Here is a 25,377-nt window from a genome sequence, read left to right as displayed (position 1 = left end):
GAGTGCTGAGAGTGGGATGTGTCACTTCCACCTCAGGTCTTCCTGACATGTCACATTCAGCTTGAATCTTCTCTTCATTTTTGTGAACGCTCCTGTACCACAGACCACGTAGTCTGTGTCAGTTCTCAGATCTGCTCTCTGATCTTAAGCAAAATAAAGGGTTTAACTGATCATCGTTAACATATTAAATTGAATAGGGAATAAAGAAATGGATGCAAATGAAAGGTTAAGTACTAAGTCTCCTCTTAATAGAGTGAATCTTCATATGCTTTTTTTTTAAGCTTGCACGCAAACCTTTGCAGGACTTGGCCAAACCATCTGTGCTTTTCGTGCTGCTTATGTGAACTGCTGCTGCTATTTAGGTTTGGGAGTTTAAAAAAAAAAAAAAAAAAAAAGGAAAAAAGTGTACATTTGAAATAGATGTCAATTCTTGGAGCACACCACAGGCTAAGAACCAAGCTTTAGAAAGCTTTTTTTTTTTAGACTGTCTGATACTATTGAATATTAATGGATATTTTCTACCTAAATAGAAATGTAGCTCTTTCACTTTGTCCTATTGCAAAAATAGCCATAAGCTTTGAAACTGGTTAGATACTGGGTCATTTGGGGCTAATGTGGTGTAAGGGATGAGGAACTGAGTTAAAATATTCCTAATTCTTGCTTGCTTTGATTCTAAAAACAATTTCTTGCATGGATGAATGCATAAGTGCACTAGTGAAGTATTTCAAATAAAAGCTGAAGGAAAAAAAGACAACTTTACTACTGCCTGACATTAGGTATGAGGTTCTGGCCAAAAAAAAAAAAGAGCGATAAAAGAGCTAAGCACCTTTTTACTCCATCGACTAATTCAGGTTTTGTTGGTGTAAACAACAAATTTTAGATTTGGGGATTGTTGCCTGAAGACATTGCATTTAGCTCTTTACAGCTATGTTTAGCTCTAAATTGAAAGTTAAGTTGGAGAGAGGTAGCTCCACTGGTGCAGGTGAGCAGCTGCATGGAATTCTCCCAGAGATGAAGGCAATTTGACAAAACCACAAAAAAGTAACCAGGTCACTGAGCAGTTGCAATATTATCTGCGTAAGTAGGCAGCTAGCTCATGCAGTTGAAACTCTGCCTGGGCTCTCGTGCATCTTTTGTAACACTTGGCTCAGCTTGACAGTCTGATCTGTCCTGCTTTTATTCACTTGGACTGTTGCTGTACAGGTCAGACTTAGCTGTGCTTTGCTTGTACCATTTCATATTCCCCTCATGACTGCTTTGCTGTCAATCACATACAAGCAACTTCTGCACTAGCATGACTGTGCCTCTCCTGCGTTCAACTCATCGCTTCTGGTCATCTCTCCCTTCTTGAGCTGACGTTGTTATTCTTTTAATCAGGGCTGCTGTGCTTTGCTCTTTATGTATGAAAGGTGAAGTTCCCCCAAATACCTTATTTTCTTCCTTTATAGACCTCCACAAAGCTCTCCTTTGCAGGGATGCATGGATATAAAGCCTGGCTAGCATCACTGAGCGCTTCCGACTGCGTTGGGGAGTGCTTCCTGCGTCTGTCCTTAGCTGTCCTTACTTGTCCATATGCAGCTCGACTGGGAATTTTCCAGCAGAAAAAGCTTTGCTCTACTTCTGCCGTGATTAGTGACTGGGAGTTAATACCAACTAACGACTGCCTTAGTACCTGCTTTTAAAACTTACTGAAGACTGATAGGAATTCAAGACATGAGGGTAGTTTTCTAGAGGAGGAGCAATTCCCCGTGAGTTTGGTAATCTTTCTCAGAAGGTAGTTGTCCTTGCTAATAAAGAAAGCAACATGTAGATGCCTTCTGAAGGCTTGTGGTGACTAATTGAAACAGGGATGTTGGACATAATTTTTCTCACCTAGTGTGTCAAATCTGCTTTGGAAATGACTAACCCTGATTCTGCTTTCTCAGACTGCTGGAATTTAAGGTGAGTTGGGGAAAGGTCGAGGCTACATTGTAGTAGTGTTTGGTATTGCAAGGGCCCTGCCTTTGATCTTTAAACAAGGTGGGAATAAACAAGGTGGGAACAATCCAATTCCTAAGTCCCCTCATCAAGATCTTGGAAGTCCATCTTGTCTGTAAATATCAATACTGATTTTTCTGGCATTTTCAGGTAACTTTAGGATTTGGTGGGTAGCTAAGGGATGCTACCAAACATGAGTATTGTTGAGAAAAATACTATGCAAAGTTAAGTAAGAAAATGACTAAATGAGGTTTACTTTCATCACTTTGAAAGAGCTGCAGAGCTTCAGTGAAAGAAATTCACAGAATGAACATTCTGCCTCTTAGGAGGTAAAACACCACTTTTAGGAGTTTAATCTAGAAAGGAAAACCAGAAATACTTGGAATTGTTATATTCCTTGCAAGAATACTAATTTCTGATTGAGAAATCTGATCTTTTTTTTTTTTTAAAGTCTGGTGAGAGAAGCTATGGTGAAACACCTCTCTGGACTGAAGTTGTATTTCAGCTACATTTTCAGTTTTCTTCATGAACATGTAGTTTGGTAAATACCCTGCTCTTAGAAGTTAGTTGGAAACTTTGAAGCAAGTGCATGCATATTGAAGAGTCTGATTGCGTTAATGAAAAAAATATTTCCCATTTTTTTTATAACGAACCGTAGAAACAATCCCCATCAAATTCATTCTGTATATAGGTAAATAAATTTTGTCTTGGCAAGTTGCTCACATTCAAAAAGGTGGACGTCTGCTTAAAGTCTTGGACAAATAATGTACAATATTTGATTCTTTTTAAGAGGAACTGGAGAATGCTCTCAGATTTTTTTGATCTCTTATTCAATGGTCATCTTCAATTCATAAACACATCTAAGTTTAATAGTGCAATAAAGATTTTGGCCTCAGTATGTAAAGCAGATGTGTTTTTCCAGTGTGTGTTAAACGAGTAATATTTCAGTTTTGGGAGCAGGGAATGTGAACACAATAGTGAAACCAAAATGAAATACCTTTCCCAGTGCTCTGAAATCTGCATTTAATTTGTCAAGATACAGTTGTGGGAAATACTCCACTAATGCAAACAATCTGCATGGTGATTAGAAGTGTAGTGTTTTACCACAACTTCTCAGTCTCTACTTTTAGTCATGGGCACCTTTTTCACCATACTGGGTTACAAATTCTAGGATGGGGAAATATGTTATATATCTGCTCACTCCTACTCATCCTTACCTTTAAAACATTCAGGTACTGTTGCTTAAGAGATTAGAGTTACTGTATTTAACTTTACTCTCAACTTGTTAGGGGATGGAAAAAAGGCATATAACCAAGTGTGTGAAAAATTGCAACAGCTATTTTGTATGTAGTTAAAATATTTCAAGTGCTGCTTCTGGAAGTGGAATGGGAAGAAGAAATGGCACATTGACACCAGGAGGGACTCTGCTGAGTTTGAGTGCTGTTCTGCCACCTGAGAAGGAAGGAAATCACTCAAACAGCTACTGCTTTTCCTCATTATTTTTATATAATGTTATTTATTTTTTTTTTGGTGTTGCTTAATGAAATGTATGTCAATTTGCTGATGAGAAGATCAAATAGGTAGAAGGAAGTTTGTGAAATTCAACATATCTAGTCAATGTGGCCAGTTCTAGTATGGTTCTAGCCTCTCTACTTTGAACTGCATTAAACAAAATTAATCAAAAGGAGAAAAATGTACAAACTGGACATTATTGTTGACGTAAAGATGTATGTCTGAACCTTCAGTTCTGAAATCTTAAAAACAAACTGTTCTGCGTATATTAGAGTATCATCGTACTTAGTGCTCCAGACCCTGGACATCAGAGCAAAACTAAAAATGTGAGAACTATGAGAGCACGTGTCATATAATGAAAGGCAGGCGTTTGTTTTAGTCCTTCTCCAGGAGAGATGGGGGAATGGGTGCATGTGGTAGTTGTCAGTGCAGTATTTGAATGACTAGTGGGGGGAAAAGTTTGGAAGCATGGAATGTGGGATTACATTTTTCTTTGGTTTGTTAGTATGGATGAGCTAGAGCAAAGCTGAAACCTTTGACCTTTCACCAAAAAACTTTCACCTTTTCCCCTCCTTGAATGCCAGGGGATTCCACAACTGAAAACTTGAAGTTGTTAGGAGTACTTAGCATATAATGTTTTCAGATAAAGCTCGGTTTTTAGATTAAAAAAAAAAAAAAATTAAGTTTCACTTCAAGGCTTCACTTAAGACAAAGAGGTGCAGCATGGTTCATAATCCTGAGTGGTATTTACCAGGGTGAAGACCTAACTGAAATTCTTCTTTAGAAAAACTTGCATCAAAAGTAATGGGGGAAAAAAAAATGAAAAACCTGCTTAGACTACTTCTGTTTATCACTGTTTTTAGAACAGAGTCTGTTTAAGCCAGTGTAGGCTGCACCCTATCTCTTCCTCCTGGTACTGACTGTGACTGGAACTTTTCTGACGCCCTGTTCTTACTGGCTTCATTCTGGACACACTCGGCCACGGTCACTGCGCTCCTCACGCCAGGCCGCCCTACCCTGTGCTGCTCATCTCCTGTGTGACAATGGACAATGAGGTTGGATCAAGCCTGTCAGTAAGTAACGGGTTCTTCTGAGCCAGCTGTGCGTACGCATGGGTAATTACTCAAATTTACTATCCTCACACATCTTGCTTCCAATAAACCTGCTCGTGCTGGTTCCATGTTCACTTGGGGTCTTCGAACCTTGAGAAAGAGGCTCATGTACTCTCCCTGCTATTCTGCATCCCACATCCTGGTACTGCTGATTTAATGACAAGCTTGGAAGGGACAGACTCATCTCATAGGGGCTTAGTCTATAGGAAATGCTGTATGAATGTTTTTTTTGAGACAGTTCCAAAGAAAAGGTTAGTTGTTTGGAGGCAGTCAGTGTGGCTTGAGCTGAGTAAATACAGTTGTCCCTCGAAAACTATAGTCAGATTTCAAGTTGAAATTTAGGAACTCTTTCGTTAGTATTTCTGGCCACTGGACCTCTGTTATCCATCTGTTAAACAGGTGTCATACCATGCTCCTTCTCAAAAGGAGGCAGTGGTTAGTAACTGGAATTAGTTGTTGTTTTTTTGTGTTTTTTTTTAGCAATTCTTCTAGCTTTTTAAAAATAAGAATTGTCTTCCATTTGCCTTTGTATTTTCAGGTCAACGTAAAATTTAAGATTAATTTCTGACACTTAAGTCTGCATTGAATGGTATGTGTATCTATTTGGAGAGGGCTTCTTGTAGTTGTGAAATGTTTTTGATGCTGAGGTTGAGTTTGTGCTGGCCAGAGAGCACCTTCCTTGAACACAGAAGCTCGCGCGTGCCAGCTCTTGCCGTGTACCACACTAGGTCAGTCTATCTGAATGGGAGGAGGTGTGCTTTAGTGTCGTTTTCCAGAAATGTGTACTTCCAGTTCTTTGGTTTCACGTTCCAGCATTCATATTGATTTTAGACACTAACTTTCTGGTGCTGGGCTGTTATGCTCTGATGTGGAGTCAGTGGAGTGTTGGTCACAGCCAGCCCTTGTAAAAGCTTTGGGATCAATTCAGTAGTCCAGTGAAGCCTTCTGTACAAAGACTGGAAACATCTGATCTGATGTCTTTCAGCAGGAAGTTATTTCGGGGGAGCATGAGTATGTTTGATCATGAAATGCCCACCACAATTTGTAATGCGTGAAGAACGCAAATTAGTTGCAGGAAGATCTATCTAGATGCATTGAGACAGGGAAGGATTAAACTCTAAGCTCTGGAGAGGCTCAGTGGCCTGCTGTATATACTCGTGCGGTACTGCATGCATGGCTCTTGCAGGTGGGGACACTGAGGCCACGTGAAAAGCATCACGGCTCGTGTAGTAGAGTGATGGCTGTGGTCACACAGGGTCAGCACTGAAGGGTCAGGCAGGACACCACACTCCTCGCCTGATGGCTTCTTCCTGAAAACCCCTTCGTCTACATGAGGAAGTGCCTAGAGTTCAAGACCCAAACTTGCTCCTTGGTTACTATTCAGTGAGTGTAAATTGTTGTGAGAAGCTGTAGCATGGGTAGAGGTAGCAGGTAGCATGCTTATGGGGTGCTGTCTCTTGGTAACCCTAAGGGTGGATGTGGTTGCGATACAGCACAGTCCCGTCCTGGTTTTGAGCTTCTGCTTGGCTCCTGTTGGGCTGTCTAGCTGGGCTGTTTGTACTTTGAATTTTCCATTTCAGAGGTCTTTCAGTAACACCAGGTCACTCTTGGGTCTATAGCCATCACAGCTGCAGCAGCACAGTCTTTCGGGATTTAATACTGTGCTGAGTGTCCCCAGCTCATACAAGAGTAAAATCAAGGCCTGGGTCTCTCGCTGGCAAAGACTTTAAGGACTAGGCTGGAGAAGAAAATTGTTTGGAAGTTGGTGTCCTTTAGGACAGAGCTGTGACAGACAAATGCCATAAAGGGAAGAGTGGAAGTAGTGTAGTTTGAGGAGGGTGCAGGAATGAGTGAGCTTCCTCCTGGAGAGGAGCACACTCGAATTTACTTTTAAAATAAAGGGTGTGTGGCAGTACCATGTTTGATCCTCTGTAGGGGAGGGCATCTGGAAGGAGTCAACTCTGCATGCTGCTGTACTTGCAGCTTTGCTAAGAGCAAGGATTAGGGGATAATTGTTTCCATTAGAAATAGTGGGAGAAGCCAGCCATGCTGATCACCCACGGGGGGCAGGGGCCAGGTGCCTCTTTCCCAGAAAGCTACCCCTGCAACATCACATGAGCCAAGCAGTAGGTAATTGCAGCGTTTATAATGCCATTAACCTTTAATCACATAGTCCATTAGTGGACTAAGAGCATTTTAAAAAAATAAATAACAAACCACCAGGCCTTGGCGTGGTGTCTCGTGCAATTAGATTTTAGCAGGACTTCAGACTGCATGCTGATGGCAGAAACCTCATGTGTGGTCAGGGAACCCCTGGGTAAGAGATACCACAGCAGAAATTTGTTTCTAGAGAGCGTCTCACTCTCGATGGCTGCCCTCTGTGTCACAGGAGGACTTTCTTAATGCCGAATGAAATGTAGCTTTAAAGGTCAGATTATCCATCAGTCCTGTGGGAGCCACTGAGGAAATATTGTCAGCTCTAGTGTTTGCCTTTTTGCATGGGTGTGAAGCTGGCGTGGGTTCTGTAAATAATGAAGTTATATTTAGCTGTGAAGTGCATTATGTCAGAGCAGTTTCAGTGGTAACAAAACATTTAATGAAAAAGCATTAAGCAAGAGAACTTTTAAAAAATAAACGTCTTCCTACACTTAGCACATTAGGGTGCTTAATCACCCCCTTTGTATGATTTTTGGTGTAATATGTATGGTATCAAATAACTGGTAAGCTACTTGGCATTTGTATAGCATCAAACAGCAGACTCCTTAGTCAGCCAGTGCATTGAAATAATTATATATAAGAAATACTTGTGGAAATTAACCCCTCCATCTTATAGAAATAACCATGGCAATCTGTGTGGAGATAGCAGCTATTACTGCCCACATACGGATTGGTTTTGTTTCCCTATCTAATGCTAAGGTAAACAGAGTAACTGGCACAGAATATGAAGTGTTTTCTCTACTGTTTAATGCTTTTCAGTGGATTCTGCTAACACAGTAGCATTGGCTAGTTATTCCTGCTAAACTATAAAATTGCTCAGGAGGGAACTGTTTCGGAATTGCTTGAGAGCAAGCCAGAAGTGTAATGCCTGCATACATAAAATACATTTTAAAAAGAAAAAGTTAAACCTTGGTGGGAATTGCTGGTGATCTGCCTCTCAAGCTGAAGTTTACAGTTTCCCTTTATCAAATAATTTTAAAGTGAGCAACTCCTTCAGATGAGGAGGGGGGAAAAAAAGGCCTAATAAATACCTGTGTGGTTTTATATCTAGTTAATATATAGCAATTGTGCTGGCAAACAATGCAGCTGCCTGTGCTAACTGATAGCAACTGTAAAGGTATGGAGTGAGCTGTCAGCTGCTGTAGGACACCAGCCCTGCCCAGCCCTTCTGCAGGACATATGGGTAGTTTATCCAGAGGCATTTGCTGTCTTGGTCTTGTTACTTGCGTTGCTTTGGTACAAAAGCAACTAACACAAATACCACATGGGAGCTTTTTCCTTTTCTTTCCTGTATGAGACCGGCTATTTTTAGTCTGCAAGGAATCACATCTACAGGAGGAGGAGGTACCAGATTCTGGGGCTTCTTCTCGAGGGTCCATGGTAGGTAGCTTCCAGGATCTACTTTAAGCTCCTTGGCCATACTTTCTCTACAGGTTTTCTAGAAGAATTTTTTGGTATTCAAGGTCCAGGTATCCATCCTAAACATGCCTATGCTTTGCTTATACCTGTTTGTACATCAGGTCTCCTTATATAGCAACATGGAGTTAATCTGAAATGTGATTGAAACCTGTAAACACTGTCAGTCTGACTGTAAAGCACTGAAGTCTGGCTGTAAATCTGTGTGTTCACCAAGACAGTTACTTGATTGTTTCTAGCATGGATTATCTTCTGTGTTAACCTTAAAATATTGTGTCACTGTATCTCTGCATGTCCAGTAGACACCTGGAGGTTGAATTAGTCCACAGAGATTCATTTACAGATGTCTGAAGCTTGTGCATGGTGCTCGCCCAGAATAATCCTCTTGTTTTCAGCTGCATGCTTGGCAATTAGGACACAATCTGTACTACTTAAGGTATAAATAAGCATTTAGCATTACTTGTGGATTACATTAGGACAACAGACGCTATTTTGAAGGAGCAGTTAATGAGTGGCCGGTTTCATAGAACAAACACTTGCAGCTGTGCACATGGAAAATAATTGAATTAAAGGGGAAAAAAGTGTCAAAATGTGATAGTAGCTTTCAACTACTTAATATTAAGTTTGTCTTTACTAGTTGTAAGAATTATGTATACTGAAGATAACTACCCTTGTATCTTCAGATCAAACACACACAGCCATGCAGGCAATTATTACTATTAAATTTACCAACTTAAAATTAAAGGAAAAAAAAGGGCAAGGGGTAAAAAACTTGGAATCTGAATTCCGGCAGTGCTTTAGGTAGTAATGTACAACCTGGGTGAAGAGAGGAAACCTGATCTTCTACAGATTTGATGTGATCTGAGGTAAGCCATTAACCGAACTTGAATTCTCTTCCTGCGTTTGATTCTAGAAGCACATGCACAGAGATCTGTTGATGTGAGACCTAACTGTCGTGTGCCTTGCTTTCTGCTCCATGAAGTGGAAATAATAGGGCTTCCTCTACAGGGACGGTCAGGAATGTACCAAAATGAATGTGAGACATGAAGGGTGTTATTTAACTGTTGCTTGGTCAAGTAGCTGTGCCTTGTGCCTTGTACCCTGCCTCCGCGTCCTGTCCTCGTTGTGCTGAGCTGGTATGGAGCACCCTGTGGCCTTATGGTGACCTGGCAGTTTAGGAATAGAGCTGTTTAAAGAATGAAATGACATTTGCTTTTTGCCAGATCTATTTCCCAGCCTGGTTTGCTGCTCAGCCACACAAATACTTCACCTGGCACAAGGCAGGGGGCAATGCAAGGCAGGAAAAGCAGCCAGGAGTAGGAGTTTACTAGATGGGTATTAAATGCTGGTGAATTAGACGCAAAACTGCACCTGAAGTTATGGCCATGGAGCATTGCCTGCCCAGCAGTTCTTTAATTTGAAAAATTACACGTCTGTGTCCCACTGACCTGCCACAGATGCCTTAGGGGCCTTCCGTCATGTTTTGAGGCAGTCGTGGTAAAAACATTTTTGTATCCTAACTTAAGGGATTCATTTGGTTAAGAAGCCAAAAACAGATGTTTCTGAAGCACAACGACCTGCTGGCATTTGCCCTGTGGCCATGGGCAGACATCAGTTGTGGCCTGCAGCAGGGCCCTGTCACGGTGTGCGTGCCTCAGGATGCCTGGGGCAGTGCGCAGGCCGGAGGGGCTCTTTGGGGGGTGCAGGTTTGCAGGTCTCGGGCCAGCTGAAGTGTAGAGCACACAGAGGTGTAAATCTGTGCCTGCTTGCGCAAAATTTCAATGTCGCTGATCAGCAGTGAGTAGCTCTGCCTTGGGTGTTTGTGCCTGGGGATAGCTGTGGGGGCAGCAAGCAGCCTGTAATATGCGTCGAGCTGCAGGACTGGCGTGTGCCTTATCGCTGCTTGGGAGTTGTGGCTGGGCTGCAGTGGGCTGCGTCTGGGCTAGTCTGTGCTGTGAGGAACCCAGCACAGCAGGCTTTGGATCTTTCCTTCCTATTGAATTTGTACTCTTGCTCTTGGACCAGAAGCTGCCCACAGCCTTGTTCTCGGTGCCGATGTTTTCACTACTCATTCATGCTGATGTAGCAAGGGAGGCAAGGACCAATCTGCAAAGTCGAACACTTACTAAACCTTTTATAAATTATATTAAAAACCAAAAACAACCAACCACCATCACCAACAACAAAAAACATTGCTATAGAAAGGACAAGAAGTTTAGGATGTTGAAGAGAGCAACAGTAAATGTAACTGCTCCTTGGAAAACTGTGCTTTCTTGTAGTGTTTTGTTATCTTGCTGAAGATGCCTGTTATGCAAAAGAGCTGGAGCACTTTGTCCTTTTTCTCCTTTGAACTTTGACCAGTTGGTCAGGATTATTTATAAACCCAGGTGCTAATTACGCTGCTTCTCATTCCACTGAACAAAGGTATGCTGGCTCGCTTCCTTGCTGTAGTGAGTGTCTGTCTCCAGGACAAGAGATAACAAGCAAAATGGTTGACGAGGAAGCAAAGAGCTTACCTATGGAGCTGAGTGAGAAGGGAGGTGTGGAGAACAATGGATTTGTTCAAAATGAGGCTTTTGATGACAAGGAGACTGATACCAGTAGCCAAGAAGAAATGCCAAAAACATGCATTATTGGCGTGAACCCAGAAGCTACTGAGGAGCCAGCTTTGGAGCCCTATGCAGGGATGCCGAAGGAAGTCTTGCTGAAGTTCTCCAGCCAAGCCCGGTACAGAGTCACCAGGGAGATTCTCTTTTGGCTCATAATCGCTGCTGCTGTCATGCTTGTGTGTGCTACGATTGCCATTATTGCTCTGTCCCCAAAGTGCCTTGACTGGTGGCAAGCTAGTCCTATTTACCAGATCTACCCTCGTTCTTTCAAGGACAGTGACATGGATGGGAATGGTGATCTGAAAGGTGGGTGAACTTCCATTTTTGTTGTGTGTAATGCAGGGCAGCAGTCATTTGTGTGTATTTATATACATATAAAAATTTAAAAAATAGTTACCTTACAGTCCAACAGAGAAAGCCACTTGAGTTGAGAGTGGCGTGTAAGACTTGTTTTACTTATCACCAATGGCCGCTTACATTCTCATTACTAGATCTCACCAGGAGCTTCGTGCTCAAGTCAAGTCTAAACCTGGAGTTAGACCAAAATTTTAGGTGTGGGGTTGAGAGCAAACAGCAGAACTTTAAAGTGGCTTTAAATGGTTTCCATTTTGTGGTCTCATGCTACTCCTGAAGAAATTTCAAGATTGCCCTGCTAGCTGAGATCAGTGAAAAGTGGGGGTGATTAATGTATCAAAGGGATCTGTGTTCCATCTTTGAGAACCCACAGCAAACTTACTTCAACAAAAATATTTTGTCTTTTGTAAAGAGTTGATGATGCCCTTTTCATTTACATAGGTATCCAAGAAAAGCTGGACCATATAGTAAATTTGAACATAAAAACAGTCTGGATCACTTCTTTCTACAAGTCCCCCTTAAAAGACCTTGGCTATGGAGCTGAAGACTTCTATGATATTGATCCCATGTTTGGATCAATGAGTGATTTCGAGAATCTGCTTGCAGCCATACATGATCGAGGTAAGCTGCAACTCTGATCAAAATAGCTCTATTAAAAGGGCGTTCACTTGCATGATAGAGGTGTGCCTTGTGCCATTAGGTTCCGATCTTGAGTTTTCATGCGCACGCATGCAGGGCTCGCCTACTGCTGTGGTCCCTGCTGGGTCTGGGAGTGCGTGTCAACGGCCCAGGGGCATCAGGCCTGCCAGGCAGTAGTTTCTGGCTCTGTGTTTTATTACTGATGGCTGCTTTCTGGAGAAAGCAGAAAAACAATTAAGAGGCTGGGAGGAAGCGTGCACTTCCTTCCTGCAATTGCATCCTTGGTTGGTGCGTGTATGCCTTAGACTCAATGCTTGCCCAGGTGTTTCCTTCTTACAGCCGTTGGGCTGAATGGAAAATGGTTTGCCAGTCCCAAAAGCGTCTGAGATTTTTAAAAAAGTCTGATCTGTAGGAAGGGTGAGGAAGAACATATGTTCATTAATGCTTGTGAAGTGGTGATGCCCATTTCCCAGCTGTGAGATGGGAGAGAGATGTTGAAATCAGAGTTTTTGGCCAGACTTGGTTGAAGTGGTTCATAACCACAGAAATCTGCTCTGGTTTTCTTCCCTCTTTACAGGGAAGAGTCTCAGCAAGATGTGCTGCCCCTGCTTGCTGACCCTCACTAGTTTAGCCAGACAGGTAGCCTGGGGCTTTTTGTCTTTGTGTGTGTTGGCCCCAGCCAACAGGGCTGTGTAAACCCAAGCTACATGCTTGCCTGTCCCTCGAGCACAAACCCAAGCTCCCAGGCTTTGGAAGAAGCCCAAATGCTTGTGATACGTTAAAAAAAAAAAAAAAGAGCTGTGTCTTAAAAGGTTGAATTAAATATATTTATGATTTGATTTATAAGGGTTAAAAGTGATAATGGACTTAATACCAAACCACACAAGTGACAAGCACCGATGGTTTCAGCTTAGTCGCAACCGGACTGGGAAGTACACAGACTACTACATCTGGCAGGACTGCGTGCAGGCGGGGGCAGTGATCGCTGTGCCCAACAACTGGGTAAGTGTGGGCAGGGACGCTTGTAAATTAGGTTGCAGGTTCCCTGTAACAACAACGCCTAGAACATCGTTGTCCCGGTGGACACGGGGCTGTAAATGGTTGCTCACGGGTATGGACTGAGGTTACTAAGTGAGGCTGCGTTGGGTTAAGATTTAAACTGGTTCAGGGTGGAGGGGTTCCTACTTCAAACAATTTAAAAAAATACTCCATGCTAGAAACTGCATCTCTGCTCTGCAATCATAGTTGTGGAGAAGCAAAGTAATATGGTCTTGGCTTTTTTCCCCCTTTTCTGGAAGGTGGATCTCCTTTTTCATTTGCTTTGGGGGAAAAAAGGAAGATGTATTCTGTATATATGGTTGTCCAGAGAAGCTGTGGATGCCCAATCCCTGGAAGTGTTCAAGGCCACCTGGATGGGGCTTTGGGCAGCCTAGTCTGGTGGGAGGTGTCCCTGCCCATGACAGGGGGGTTGCAATTATATGATCTTTAAGGTCCCTTCCAGCCCAAACCACTCTGCGATTCTCATTTATCTGAAATCTGAATTGATGGGTGCATGGTTAAGAATTTGTATATTCTAAAACCTCCAGGTGGGATTATTATTTCCTTCCCCATTTTGTTCCCCCAAACAACCATTTTGTTTGGTTGGTTTTGTTGTGCTTTTTTTTTGGTGTGTTTTTAACTGGAGTCTTAAGAGCCACCTCAATTTTTGGAATTCTTTATTACAGAGATCATAAAATTAACATTTTAACACACTGACTGTGGTTAGTGCTTCAAAGGGACAATACCAGATTAAAGAAAGTGGACTAAAGCTATTTTTAACAACAGTTTTAGGAAAACTAATTCCAAGAGAAATGGTTCCACCCATGTTTCCCCCTCTTTGTTATAATTCCCAGCAGAAGTCTACTTAAAGAGGAATGAAACAAAGCATTGAACATGAGATACATGTGGCAAAGCCTGACTGAAAGGAAGAGCAACTAATAGGAGAAGGAAATGAGAAACAAAGTGTCAAAGTCTACTTAAAATTTAGTCCATCAATTAGGCATTTTGTGCTTTATTATGTGCTTGTAATGCACCACATCGTAAAGTATACATATGACTAATTGTTTGTTAATTTGAGAGTTTGGATTATTTTTCTTCCCACTTACATGAACAGGTGAGCGTCTATGGGAATTCCAGCTGGCAGTTTGACGATGTGAGAAAACAGTGTTATTTTCATCAGTTTGGGAAAGAACAGCCAGATTTAAATTTCCGCAACCTTGCTGTTCAACAAGAAATCCATGTAAGTATGTGGCCTGTTGCTGCTGCACTGATAGCTAAGCAGGTATTTCTATGCTTGATTTGATTCTTTGTGCTACACAATTTACAATCTAGTTGGAAATAATTCAAGATCTACAGTGCATGTATTGAAACAAAAAAGCATCTAGACAAACTTTAAGTTTGAAAATTCAAGCTTTATCTTCTGATGCTTCCAGTATCAGAGCTACTTTGTTTCAGGTCTTTTTAATCTAAAAGCAAGCAATACCACCCGCCCTCCAAAAAAAAAAAAAAACAAAACAAAAAAAAAAATGAAACTGTCCTTGAGTGGAGGTACTGGCAGTCGGTTTTTTGCAGTGCTCTGCATCTGATGACTATTGCTTTTTATGCTGGTTTAAGTCCCTGCTCTCACAAGCACCTGGCAAGATCTTGATCATTTTTGGAACAGGCTATTGCACTTTAAAAGGAGTTCCTTTAGCCTTCAGTGGGAAGTGGAAGGGGATCTTCATTTCTTTGCTTTGAACCTTTAAGAGCCCTCTGCTTTTCAGCATAACCTCATGCATAAGCAGTTCATGCTTGCTCTCTGTGAACCATATGCGTCCTTCAGCTTACATATTTTTTTCCATTCATTTTCTCAAACGTGGATGGCCAGAATTAAACATACTTACAGAAGAGGTGCCTGGGTCAAATTTTCTACAGTGGCACAAATACTCCCCTTCTAAGCCCTAAGATTGTTACTTGCCTTGAAGATGCTGCTGGTAGTCTCATAATGTAAAATGACTGCTGCAAGGAAACAGTTGTGTGCTGTCAAGTCTGGTCTCCACCAGGGGCCAACAATGAATGAAGGCATTTACTGCATTTGTGTGTTGCATGGAGGACAGCATTTAATGAGAGGACTGACCTGGATGGTCAAGTGTCTTGTACTGAAGCTGGTGCTGAAGCACAGCTGAATCAGGCAAGCTGAGAGAAGCTTTAATCTCTGTTGATACAAGGAGGTGTTAATTAGCCAGCCCAAGGGGGGGTGGCACCTTGTTTTAACAGAGGTGTTTGCATTTTTGAGGAAGTGAGGCAATGCTGATCTGAAATGCAAGGAATGCCTGGGCTTGATAAGAAGGAGTTAGTTTCGGTCTCTCTGCATCTCTGACCACTTTATGTGGGGAGGAACATGGACAGCCTTTACAGCCAGGAATGTTTCAGCAAGGAATGGTTGTATTCTGATAAAACCACATGCCTGCCTCCACCACGTCTCCCAGTAGACAAAACGTAATTCATCAACGCATTGGGAAGCAGGTCTGAAGATGGGGAGTATGACAGCTGCTTCTTTTTTTTCCTTTTTTTTCTTCCTTTTGAGTAGTACAGCTACCTCAAGTGTGTTGATGTTAGTTCTTCGGCGTTTGTTGCTCTGTACTGTTGAATTTTGGTGCGTTTCTTTGGTGCTAGTCTTCATGCCTGCCCGATTCTAGTATGAATATCTCATGGGCTGTCTCTGCGGTATCTTTCTTCACTGTTGGTGTTGCAAGTGCATGAAGAAACAAACCAAAATGTTTTTGGTCTTAATTGTTAGCTGAAGCATGAAATGGGGTTATCTTGAGACTGATCCTTGACAAACTCCCCTGGTAACCTCTCTGTCTTGATGCTTCCCATAACATCATGTCTTTCTCCTTTTTTCTGCTGTTAAACATACTTTTCAATAGTCATGGGTATTTTTTTTTCTTTTTTGAATGGTACCTGGTACATTGCTGAAGTAGCAAATAGATGCTGCATGTCTTATGCATAGAGATGAAACAAAGACTAGTAAGTTTAATCTGATAATACCCACCTTTGGTAAATGCTTGTAAACATCATTGATTCCTCCAGCATGTTAAAGAATAATCTTTGTCTAGTATGTTAATTCAAAATCCTCTTACAGGTTAGGACTACAATCGGTCTAATCAAGTTAGTGTTTTATATTTGCACTGCTGATACCTGGTGCTGCTTTTGTGATGAGCACGTGCCTAAACATTTACTGTTTGGAGGATTCAGTATTGGACAGACACTGCATTGAGAGCTGCTGCTTTTCAGAATGGTTCCACGAGAAAGTACAGCTCCAAAGGTGGAATCCTGATTTGCCAAAAATCTGTAAAGCTTGAATGTGGAGTGGTTCTACTCCAGCCTATTCTGGCAAGTGTGTTTCATACACATGTTAAAAATTAAAAATAAGACAATTTTTTTGTGCTTACATGAAAAAAACAGTATCTGGTCTAAAGGAACACATGCACAAACTGCTCAAGGGGGGTTGAACTTTAGAGTTGTTTGTGAAAACCAGAGCAATTAGAATTTTAGTATTATAACAGCTACTGAAGTAGGAAGTAATTCTACTAATAGTGACTAACCTCTGCCTTTGGTAGTGGAATTATTATTCAAGTTAACTGCTATAGATTTAATTTTTTTCATGTTCCTGCAAATCAACAAATAAGCCTGAAAATAAAATGAAAAAAACAAACACATCTGTCAAATAAAAGGGAACAAGCATTTTAAGAGCTCTATTGTATAAAAAGAAAATTGGTGGCACAAGGTCTGTGCAGAACAGCATATTCTTGCATATTTGAATCAATATGTTCTAATTGTGTGCAGGCAAGATGGGTGTTCACCAACAATAGCGCGTAGCATGATCCCTGTTGTTCTGATGGAAGAGATTAGAAGGCTCTTAGTGAGGCATGCCCTGGCTTTGGTCTCATGAATTATGGGAGAATTTAGACCAGTCTTTCTTTTTTATACCGGAAGAAATAATAAGACATTTTCTATTTGTATGTCAGTGATAACTCAACAGGATTCACTTCTAGTTAAAAAAAGAAAGTACAAATTCAAAAATAAATTGTTATATATTATTACCTACAGTAGGTTTAGTTTTCCTCTTTAAGTACATGCTATTTTGAATGGTATAGGCTCACTTGAAATTCTCAACTTTTCCCCTTGTCTAGGATATTATCAAATTTTGGCTTGGCAAAGGAGTTGATGGATTTAGTTTTGTCGCTGTTAAATTTCTTCTAGAAGCCACGCACCTACGAAATGAACCGCAAGTGAACAAGTCTCAGAATTCTGTAATATATATTTTATTTTTTTCCTGTATTTTCTACTGGGGCAAGAGAAGTGTATGTTTTTACTCTTTGGGGTCTTAATTAGGGCTTTAGGAATAAGGAGCCCTTCCTTGGAAGGGAAGTGGCTCCTGGGTTCCCTGCAGAAGGAGTATGTACAAGAAAGAAGCAAGCAGGAGTGCTAAGAAAATTGTCCATACGCCCTCCGTATTTCTGTTCTGACAGTTGCTTTGAATTTTGTTTGAAATATTTGGCTTTCAAATTATATTCTAAAAAGACCAGTGTTGTGAGTTTCAAAGATCTATCAGTTGTCTTTGGGGAGCTCATTACAAGAGGTAGGCTCAGTGCTCTGGCTCACTTGGGACCCCATAGCAGTCACTAGCACATATTTCTTTTAAAGTGCTAATAGGAATCGGAGTAAAACAAGCAGCAACAAAAAACCCACCTAATTGGCAGCACATTACAGTGAGAGGTGGCCAGAGGCATTGAGAAGCACCCGCCCTATTGTTTTTGCGGAGGTGGTGAACCCGGTGGTGATGTTAGCAGATAGCGTCCGCAGTGAGATGCTGTTGCCCTGCTGAGCTGGGGATCACACAAAACTCATCAGCTCTGCAAATATTGTTGCTTTAAGTTACCACAACAACAACGTAGCGTGTAGCCAGAGCATGCGCTGTGCTCAGTGCTGCAGGTGGGCTCTGCTGCTTAGTGCTGGGGACGGTTCCTTGAGCACAGTTCAGATCCGCACTGTTACCGTTGGTATGGTAAGCTCATTTCAGTTAAAATTTTACCTGTGTTGATGGATTGTCTCAAGAGTGGACAGGAAGAATTTGGGGAGTTCTGAATTCTAAAAAATACTGGGGAACTAATGGGGAATATTGCCTTGGCCTTTAAGGAGAGCATCACAGCCTATTCCGAGCTCTACCATGACTACACAACCACCCAAGTTGGCATGCACGACATCATCCGTAGCTTCCGCCAAACCATGGATCAATACAGCAGTGAACCCGGCCGATACAGGTAATCATTATTAGGGCTAGTGAATTCTTTTCCTGATTGTCACCTTCTTGCTAGCAATAAAATGTTTTTTAATAACATAATGTGCTGTAAAATGTGTTCTTACCAAATGCAAATGGCAGTGCATAGGCTATGCTGTCTCTTCCCTGATGTGCACAGAAGTGTACAGTGAGTTGGTCGAGGTAGCTCCAGGCATGATGATACAGAAGTAGGCAGAGTGTGTGACCACACAGGCTGTGGCACCACTGTAATTAAAGCCCATGAGGCTGATCCACTGTAGCATTAATAACACAGTTCATAATGGTTCTGTAGTCAGAGCGTTAGAATCACAGAATGGTTGAGGTTTGAAGGAACCTGTGGAGGTGCTCTGGTCCCACTGCCCTGCTCAGGCAGGGCCACTTGGAACTGGTTGCCCAGGACCATGTCCAGGTAGCTTTTGAGGATCTCCAAGGGTGGAGACTACAACCCCTCTGTGCAACCCGTGCAAGTGCTCAGTCCCTCTTGCAAAACTAAAAAACAAAAAAGTGTTTCTTTGCATTCAGGCCGAACCTCCTCTGTTCCAGTTGGTGCCCATTGCCTCTTGTCCTGTCACTGGGCACCACTGAAGAGCCCGGCTCCATCTTCTTTACATTGTCCCTTAAGATACTGAGATACACTGAGGTCCCCCGAGCCTTCTCTTCTCCAGGCTGAACAATGCTATCTGTCAGCCATTCACAGAATCATGTAGGTTGGAAGAGACCTCCAAGATCACCAAGTCCAACCTCTGACCTAACACTAACAAGTCCTCCACTAAACCATATCACTAAGTTCAACATCTAAACGTCTCTTAAAGACCTCCAGGGATGGTGACTAAACCACTTCCCTGGGCAGCCCATTCCAATGCCTAACAACCCTTTCAGTAAAGAAGTTCTTCCTAATATCCAACCTAAACCTCCCCTGGCGCAACTTTAGCCCATTCCCCCTCGTCCTGTCACCAGGGAGAATAGACCAACCCTCACCTCGCTACAGCCTCCTTTAAGGTACCTGTAGAGTGCGATAAGGTCTCCCCTGAGCCTCCTCTTCTCCAGGCTGAACAAGAGAGATGCTCATCATCTTTGTGCCCCTTTGCTGGACTTCCTCCAGTAGTTCATGTCTCTCTAGATCTGGGCTCCGCAGTACAAGACCCCATACTCCGGGTGTGGCCTCACCAGTGCTGAGTAGAGGAAAAGGATCACCTCACTTGACCTGCTGGCAGTGCTGCTCCCAATGCAACCCAAAACTCTCACCTTCTTTGTGGGAAGGGCATGTGTCTGACTCATGTTCAGCATGTCAACCAGGACCCCCAGGACATTTTCTGCAAAGATTATTTTCAGCATGGAAATTGCTAAAAATGTAGTTATGTGGGTGTGGTTTTGGAAAGAGAAGGCTCATTAAGATACAGCCTTTTGCTGTAGGTTTTTCACCAGAAATTTCCAAGTAATATCTCCTATTACTCACTTTACAAAATCTAAGCTTCTCTGTGTTTTTGATGGGAAGGAGGGAAGCAGATGTAATTCTTAATCCTGTATTATTTTCTAAGAATGCCAGACACTTCCTAGCTTTCTTCAGCTCTGTACAAACCAGGACTGATTCAAAAAAAGTACTTGGATACTTCTTTGTAGATTTATGGGTTCTGATGGTGATGAAAAGGAAGACATAGGAGCAACAATGATGTATTATGGAACAACTTTTGTCCAAGAAGCAGACTTCCCATTCAATTTCTACCTAATTAACATGAAAAATCTATCAGGAAACAGTATTTTTGAAGCCGTCAACTTGTGGATGAAAAACATGCCTAAAGGGAAATGGCCAAACTGGGCGGTAAGAGTTCTGGACTTATCCTTACTGGAAGGGCCAACCTAGGTGATAACCATAGGTGACAGTTCCTCTTAAGGTGATAGAAACCTCCCCCCCCCCTCCCCCCCACACACATTGATTTCCATGGGATTACCTTTGCAGGTATTTGCTATGAAGCGTGGTTGGGATGTGCAGGAGATGAGCCACAGGCAATGCACTGAAACTACGGGCTTTGATTTCCACAAATGTAACGTGGGAGCAGCTCTGATTACTTATCGGATGGGACTCTCAGGAATGCAGTTTTGTATCCTCAAGGCTGTGTCTCTGGGGAAGGGGGCAAAATGCCCAAGGGAGTATTTAGAAACAGCTTTTGGCTGTAATGGCTTTCAGAAAGAAAAAGGCAACATGCAGGGACCATATGGAGTTGCAGCTACTGGTGTTTCACCACATTCCTTCCTACACACAGATCTTTTGTTCCAGTCCCATGCTCAAGCATGCCTACCTTTTGGGTGTTCTCCTTCAGGGCTGCCAGCTTTTCCCAGCCCCAGTAAAATAGTCATCTTCTCAAAACAAGCACCACCTTCACATGGCAGAGAGAATGGTAGAAATCTGAGGGAAATGTTACTGGGGGGAGTTAATGAAGTCTCAGGCTGATTTGTCATCTCCCTGTGCTTCTACCACCTACATTCTAAAATATGTTGGGCAGAAATTTGTACTGGTGTCAAAATCAAGATTCACCTTGCAGACCTGGAGGTGAAAGGGGAAAAATTACCTGCTACATTATTCAATCAGCTAATAACACTACAGGTCTTTCTAAGTGGTAAGGCCCTTTTCTCAAAATAAGCCACTCTTGTCATTTATTTCTTTTGGGTGATAGTAGCATTAGTGTAATTATGCACTTGGAATAGTCAAGTGAGCATTTGGTCAATACACATGAAATACATTTAGCTACTTACCTAGGTGGTGATGTTTGGTGTATGTCCCTTTACAAGAGAAGATAGACTGGAATCCTTCCTTTCAGCCCCGTGAAGACAGGACAATTCAAATACATTTTTCTGTTTATTTTGTGGATAGAATTTCACTCGAAATCGTTTGCCTTAGAGTAGTTTCATGTATGCATAGAATTTTATAATGTCTGTTTAACAGAATGTTGTTTTCTTCAGGTCGGAAGCCCTAACGCTGCTCGGATTTCATCTCGCTTTGGGAAGAAATATGTCAGTGTTATAAACATGCTGCTTTTAACCCTCCCTGGTACTCCTATAACTTATTATGGTGAAGAAATAGGTATGGAGAACATTGCTTCAGGAAATGTAAGTGAAGAGTACATAAATTCCGATCCTGTTACTTAGTTCTGAGAAATGGAACTACCAAAAATACAAGAACTCTTGATTAATTGACCAACTCCAGTCTTTGTCAATATTTAGGTGGTATTCTGTGTTCCACATTGCAAAGCCATTGTACAGACTGCAGAAACAGCCAGGCCAGAGACCAGAACTGAGGCCCTGATGCATGCTGAGCTGCAGGGTTATAATCCCGGTCCCTGCCTGCTGCCAGATTAGTTTTTGTTGCTTTGCTTCACTTCAGCAGAAGAGGCAGCAAGTGCCCAGGCCTGGGCTAGTGGCTCTGAGAGGTGTGTTCAGTCACCTGAGGCAAGAGGAACAGAGTTCTGTATCCCCTTCCTCTCACAGTACTTGATTCACTCTGTCAAAGTCCATTATTTCCTGGCTACTTCTTAGAGGAAACCAAAGTTCATGGGAGCATAGCTAGAGACACAGTCTCCTGGAGACTACTTTGCTCTCACTATAAAGAGACACCTCCCTAAAGCACAGCCCTTGCTAAAATGCCCAAGCTCAGAAGGGGCATCCCCTAAAAAGGGTGGGCGTACAGATCAGCCACTGCTTAGCATTTCCTGGTGGAAGGGGCTTTTCCTACCCACAAACGTATTTCTTTGGATTTGTATTTTAGATCCAAAGGTATAAAAGATTTAGGTACCTGAGCCCTGGGACCAGCTCCCTAACTCATTTGTTCGTGGTTGCAGGTAACACCCAGCAGGATGTTTCTGTTTTGTTAGGCGATGGAAATGTTCAGAATTACGTTTATTCAAGGTCATGGCATTAAACCAAAGTGCCCATGCCTTTCACACTGTGCTGACCTACCTGAGTTTCAGTTTTCATATTCTGCCCATATTAATTTCTCATCTCTTCTCTGATTGTACCTGACTACTGTTGTATCTTTTGTCAGAGTCATACTGGCATGGCTGGAAAAGGTCATGCCCAAAAGGGAACAGCTCAGCTCTGCCTCTTACGACCATATTTGAGCACCTTAAGAACATGCTCCTATGGCAGATGCTGTTTTTGCTGTGGAAATCCTCTATTACAGAATGAGACACTTGTGGTGATGTTATCAATAGTATTGGCAAGTTTTGTACCAAAGGGAAGGAAGCACTTGCACAGAAGCACAGGATCGTCTCTAGGTTTGTCTGATTCAGATGTGAGGTAATGGTTCCTTGACTTAGGAAATCTTTCCCCTGAGAAATGCCTGTGTCAAAGCATCTCCTGCATTTTCATACTGCTGTTGATTACTGTAGGCAGAAAGATACTCTTCAGAAAAGTGGCTTGCCCTTGGCTCCCCAGGGTATGCTTGTTTAGTAGCCACCCTGTGGCTCATGGCTTTGTAACAATGCAAAACCACGCTTCATTCAATCTGGAAGAGGAAGAATCCCTGATTAATGGATGTCTTAGAAAGATGGAGAGTATTTGCTAAGGGAATAGTTTTTATCCCCAGCATTTGAAAATCTTCAAGAAAAACTAAAAGAGGTAAAGATGAAAGGCAGTGTTACCAGTGTTGAAAACTTAGGTTTCTTTTTTCCTGCTTTTCAGAACATGCTAAAAGGAGAAACCCGTTATTTATAATGTCATGAAGCAAAGTGACAATTTCTTTTGTTGAGCTGCTTTTCTGACAGATTGTATTGAAAAGTGCCCTTTATATGAAAAACAGTTTTCATCGAAAACAAACACCCAAAGTATGTGCAAAATATTTTATGCCCTCTTATATCATTAAATTTAAGTGTCAGATCTTTTGGCAAGCTCTTCAGTAACAATGAGGAAGCTTTTTCAGAATTTTTCTGAATCCTTCAAAGTGAGAACTTCAGACTTTTTACATCAACACTTTTTAATCAGCTAAAACCTGGTATTCAGTACAATTTTTGCACTTGAGAAAAAATTTACTTCTAATATAAGAAATCCTCTCCAAATTGTAGTCCTTGAAAATACATGCTCGAAGGGATCTATGGTGAAAAGTGTGATGGTTACAAGAAAGTAGATACTGAAGAGCATTTACTAGTTATTTACTGTTCTCTCTTCTTGGCACTCGTTACCTCTTACGTTCACTAACGGCGTGTCTAGTTACCCATCAGAATATTCTAGCTGTCTTTTATCCAACCTTCTGTTGCAAGGCAAGGCTACTAGACTCATCTGGGGACTCCAAATTTTACCCAGTGATGCCGCATCTATTAGACTTTGTTCTCTTCCATTTCAGCAGTTGTCTCCATTCATATTTTCTCACTGTTTCTATTTAGATTTGCAGCAGGGTTACATCCTCCGTGTTGCATCTTAACACGAGCTAGAGAAAACAATACTGAAATGGTGATTGTATGGAATATGTTGAGAGCATGTTATTTACAGGATAACTTTTTAACAGACTAATTGAAGCAGGAACTTATTGGCAACAGCTCTAAACCCACTTTATTTTCCAGGTGACCTTCCCAGAGAAATCCCCCATGCAGTGGGATGGCCAAGTTAACGCTGGTTTTACTGAAGGCACCAGTAGCTGGTTACCCGTTAACCCTGACTACCAAAGTGTGAATGTTGAAGTAGGTATTTGTGTGACAAACCAAAGGTCTGAAGATATTGTAATGCATCTCTTTCGCTCTGACTTCCTAGTGGGAACTGGCAGCGTAGCTAATAAAAACAAACTCCAGGGAGGAAAACAGAAAGGTATGGAATCCTAACTAATTTTATGAGAGAAGGAAATCCTTGCACCAGCGAGGAGTCTACTTCATCTATATTCATTTAAACAGAGCAACTGCAATTACAATGTACGGGTGACTTTTAACATCCTTTTAATCATTTTAACATTAAACTGAAATCCAGCCTTTGTTTATATTAATATATAGAGCACCATCCTTGTAACAAGAACTTAATATAGACCATCTCTAATGTAAGTAAATAAATTTTTCAAAGGAGTTGAGCAGTGGATCAAACAGATTTTGCTGATCTACAGTGCTGATCAGAACTGAAGACAAAAATATGATTCAAAGACAGGAAAAAAATGAAATAGGAAATAAATTCTATGATTTCAGTAGATCAGACTCAATGAAAAAAGTTCACTGTCAAGCTTTTAATGGCTATGGCTTTCTGCGGAATAAAAAATAAATACTCAAAAGGACACCTGGGGAGGTAGAAGTAGCGTCACTGACAGGGGAATTCTGTCCTGCCAAATAACCTCCATCTCTGCCACTGCATGAATCCCAAGAAAGTGCAAGAGAAAAAGCAGTTTTTCAGTGGAATTAGCAGACAAATTTGAAGAGTTAATTGTCAAAACTGAATTTTAATATGCACGTTCTTGGCAGACTGTGTGGGTGTGAAGGAAGTAATATCTCCTCCATTCGGTGGGAAGAAACAGCCCCATTAATGCTGACTTTGTTGCAGGTACAGATGACCTGGTCCAACTCAACCCTGAGCTTATACAGAGAGCTAACGTTACTTCGCAACAATGAGCTGCCCATTCATCGGGGGTGGATGTGCTACATCTGGAATGACAGTAATGTTTTCGTCTATGTGAGGGAATTGGATGGGTTAGATAGAGTCTTTATGATGGTTCTCAATTTTGGACAGGAATCGACAATAGACCTGAAAGCTATAGTTCCTAGTCTTCCCTCGGTAGCTACTATAAGACTAAGTACCAATTTTAGCAATACTGGTAAAGCTGTCAATACCAACACAATTAAAACTGAAGCGGGAGAAGGCCTAGTCCTTGAATATAAAACAGGAAAACCTGTTCATACTATGGAGGCTTTTCAAGACAACTGTTTTGTGGCAGAAAAAGCTTGTTATTCCAGTGCCTTTAATTTACTCTATGTGAACTGTTAAGTGCAAGAGTAGAATAACCAAGTTTTCATGTTAGTTTAGAAAATGCTGATTTCAAAGAATGGGAAAAAAATCTGTCTCTTTTTTTGGCTTTTCAAACTTGCTTTGTGTACAAAATAAACAGCCTGAAAAATGAAATTAATACCTAATTGTCTTGTATCTGTATTGGTAATGAAACACTGGTATGGTATAAACAACGATAGCTATTTAGACACCCCCATTGGGTCTGTGGAGAGAA

At 41.7% G+C, this 25,377-nt stretch overlaps 1 protein-coding gene across 3 annotated transcripts; it reads left to right on the top strand.

The window, feature by feature from the left end:
• Positions 1-366: 366 nt before the first annotated feature.
• Positions 367-25,359, top strand: SLC3A1 (solute carrier family 3 member 1). Of its 3 annotated transcripts, none has more exons than XM_040554204.1 (11): positions 367-4,562; positions 10,659-11,149; positions 11,639-11,818; positions 12,684-12,838; positions 13,989-14,114; positions 17,050-17,169; positions 18,056-18,180; positions 19,818-20,016; positions 21,156-21,302; positions 23,747-23,863; positions 24,702-25,359. In XM_040554204.1, exons 1-11 carry the CDS (start codon positions 4,540-4,542, stop codon positions 25,140-25,142), a joined length of 2,124 nt encoding a protein of 707 aa, XP_040410138.1. In that variant the 5' UTR covers positions 367-4,539; the 3' UTR covers positions 25,143-25,359. The 3 variants fall into 3 exon arrangements, with proteins under 3 accessions (XP_040410138.1, XP_040410139.1, XP_040410140.1); XM_040554205.1 differs by having other exon boundaries at positions 367-9,370; XM_040554206.1 differs by lacking the exon at positions 17,050-17,169.
• Positions 25,360-25,377: the final 18 nt, after the last annotated feature.

Source organism: Cygnus olor, chromosome 3 (genome assembly GCF_009769625.2).
Source record: "Cygnus olor isolate bCygOlo1 chromosome 3, bCygOlo1.pri.v2, whole genome shotgun sequence".
NCBI classification, from domain to species: domain Eukaryota; kingdom Metazoa; phylum Chordata; class Aves; order Anseriformes; family Anatidae; genus Cygnus; species Cygnus olor.
Note: the sequence above shows the minus strand (reverse complement) of the source record. Positions and strands in the feature narration are given on the sequence as shown.

Coding starts and splice junctions, on each gene's coding strand:
- SLC3A1 (XM_040554204.1), top strand. CDS start 4,540: ATGAGGTTGGATCAAGCCTGTCA. Junction 11,150..11,638: donor TGGGAATGGTGATCTGAAAG/GTGGGTGAACTT, acceptor TCATTTACATAG/GTATCCAAGAAAAGCTGGAC. Junction 23,864..24,701: donor ACCAAAGTGTGAATGTTGAA/GTAGGTATTTGT, acceptor ACTTTGTTGCAG/GTACAGATGACCTGGTCCAA.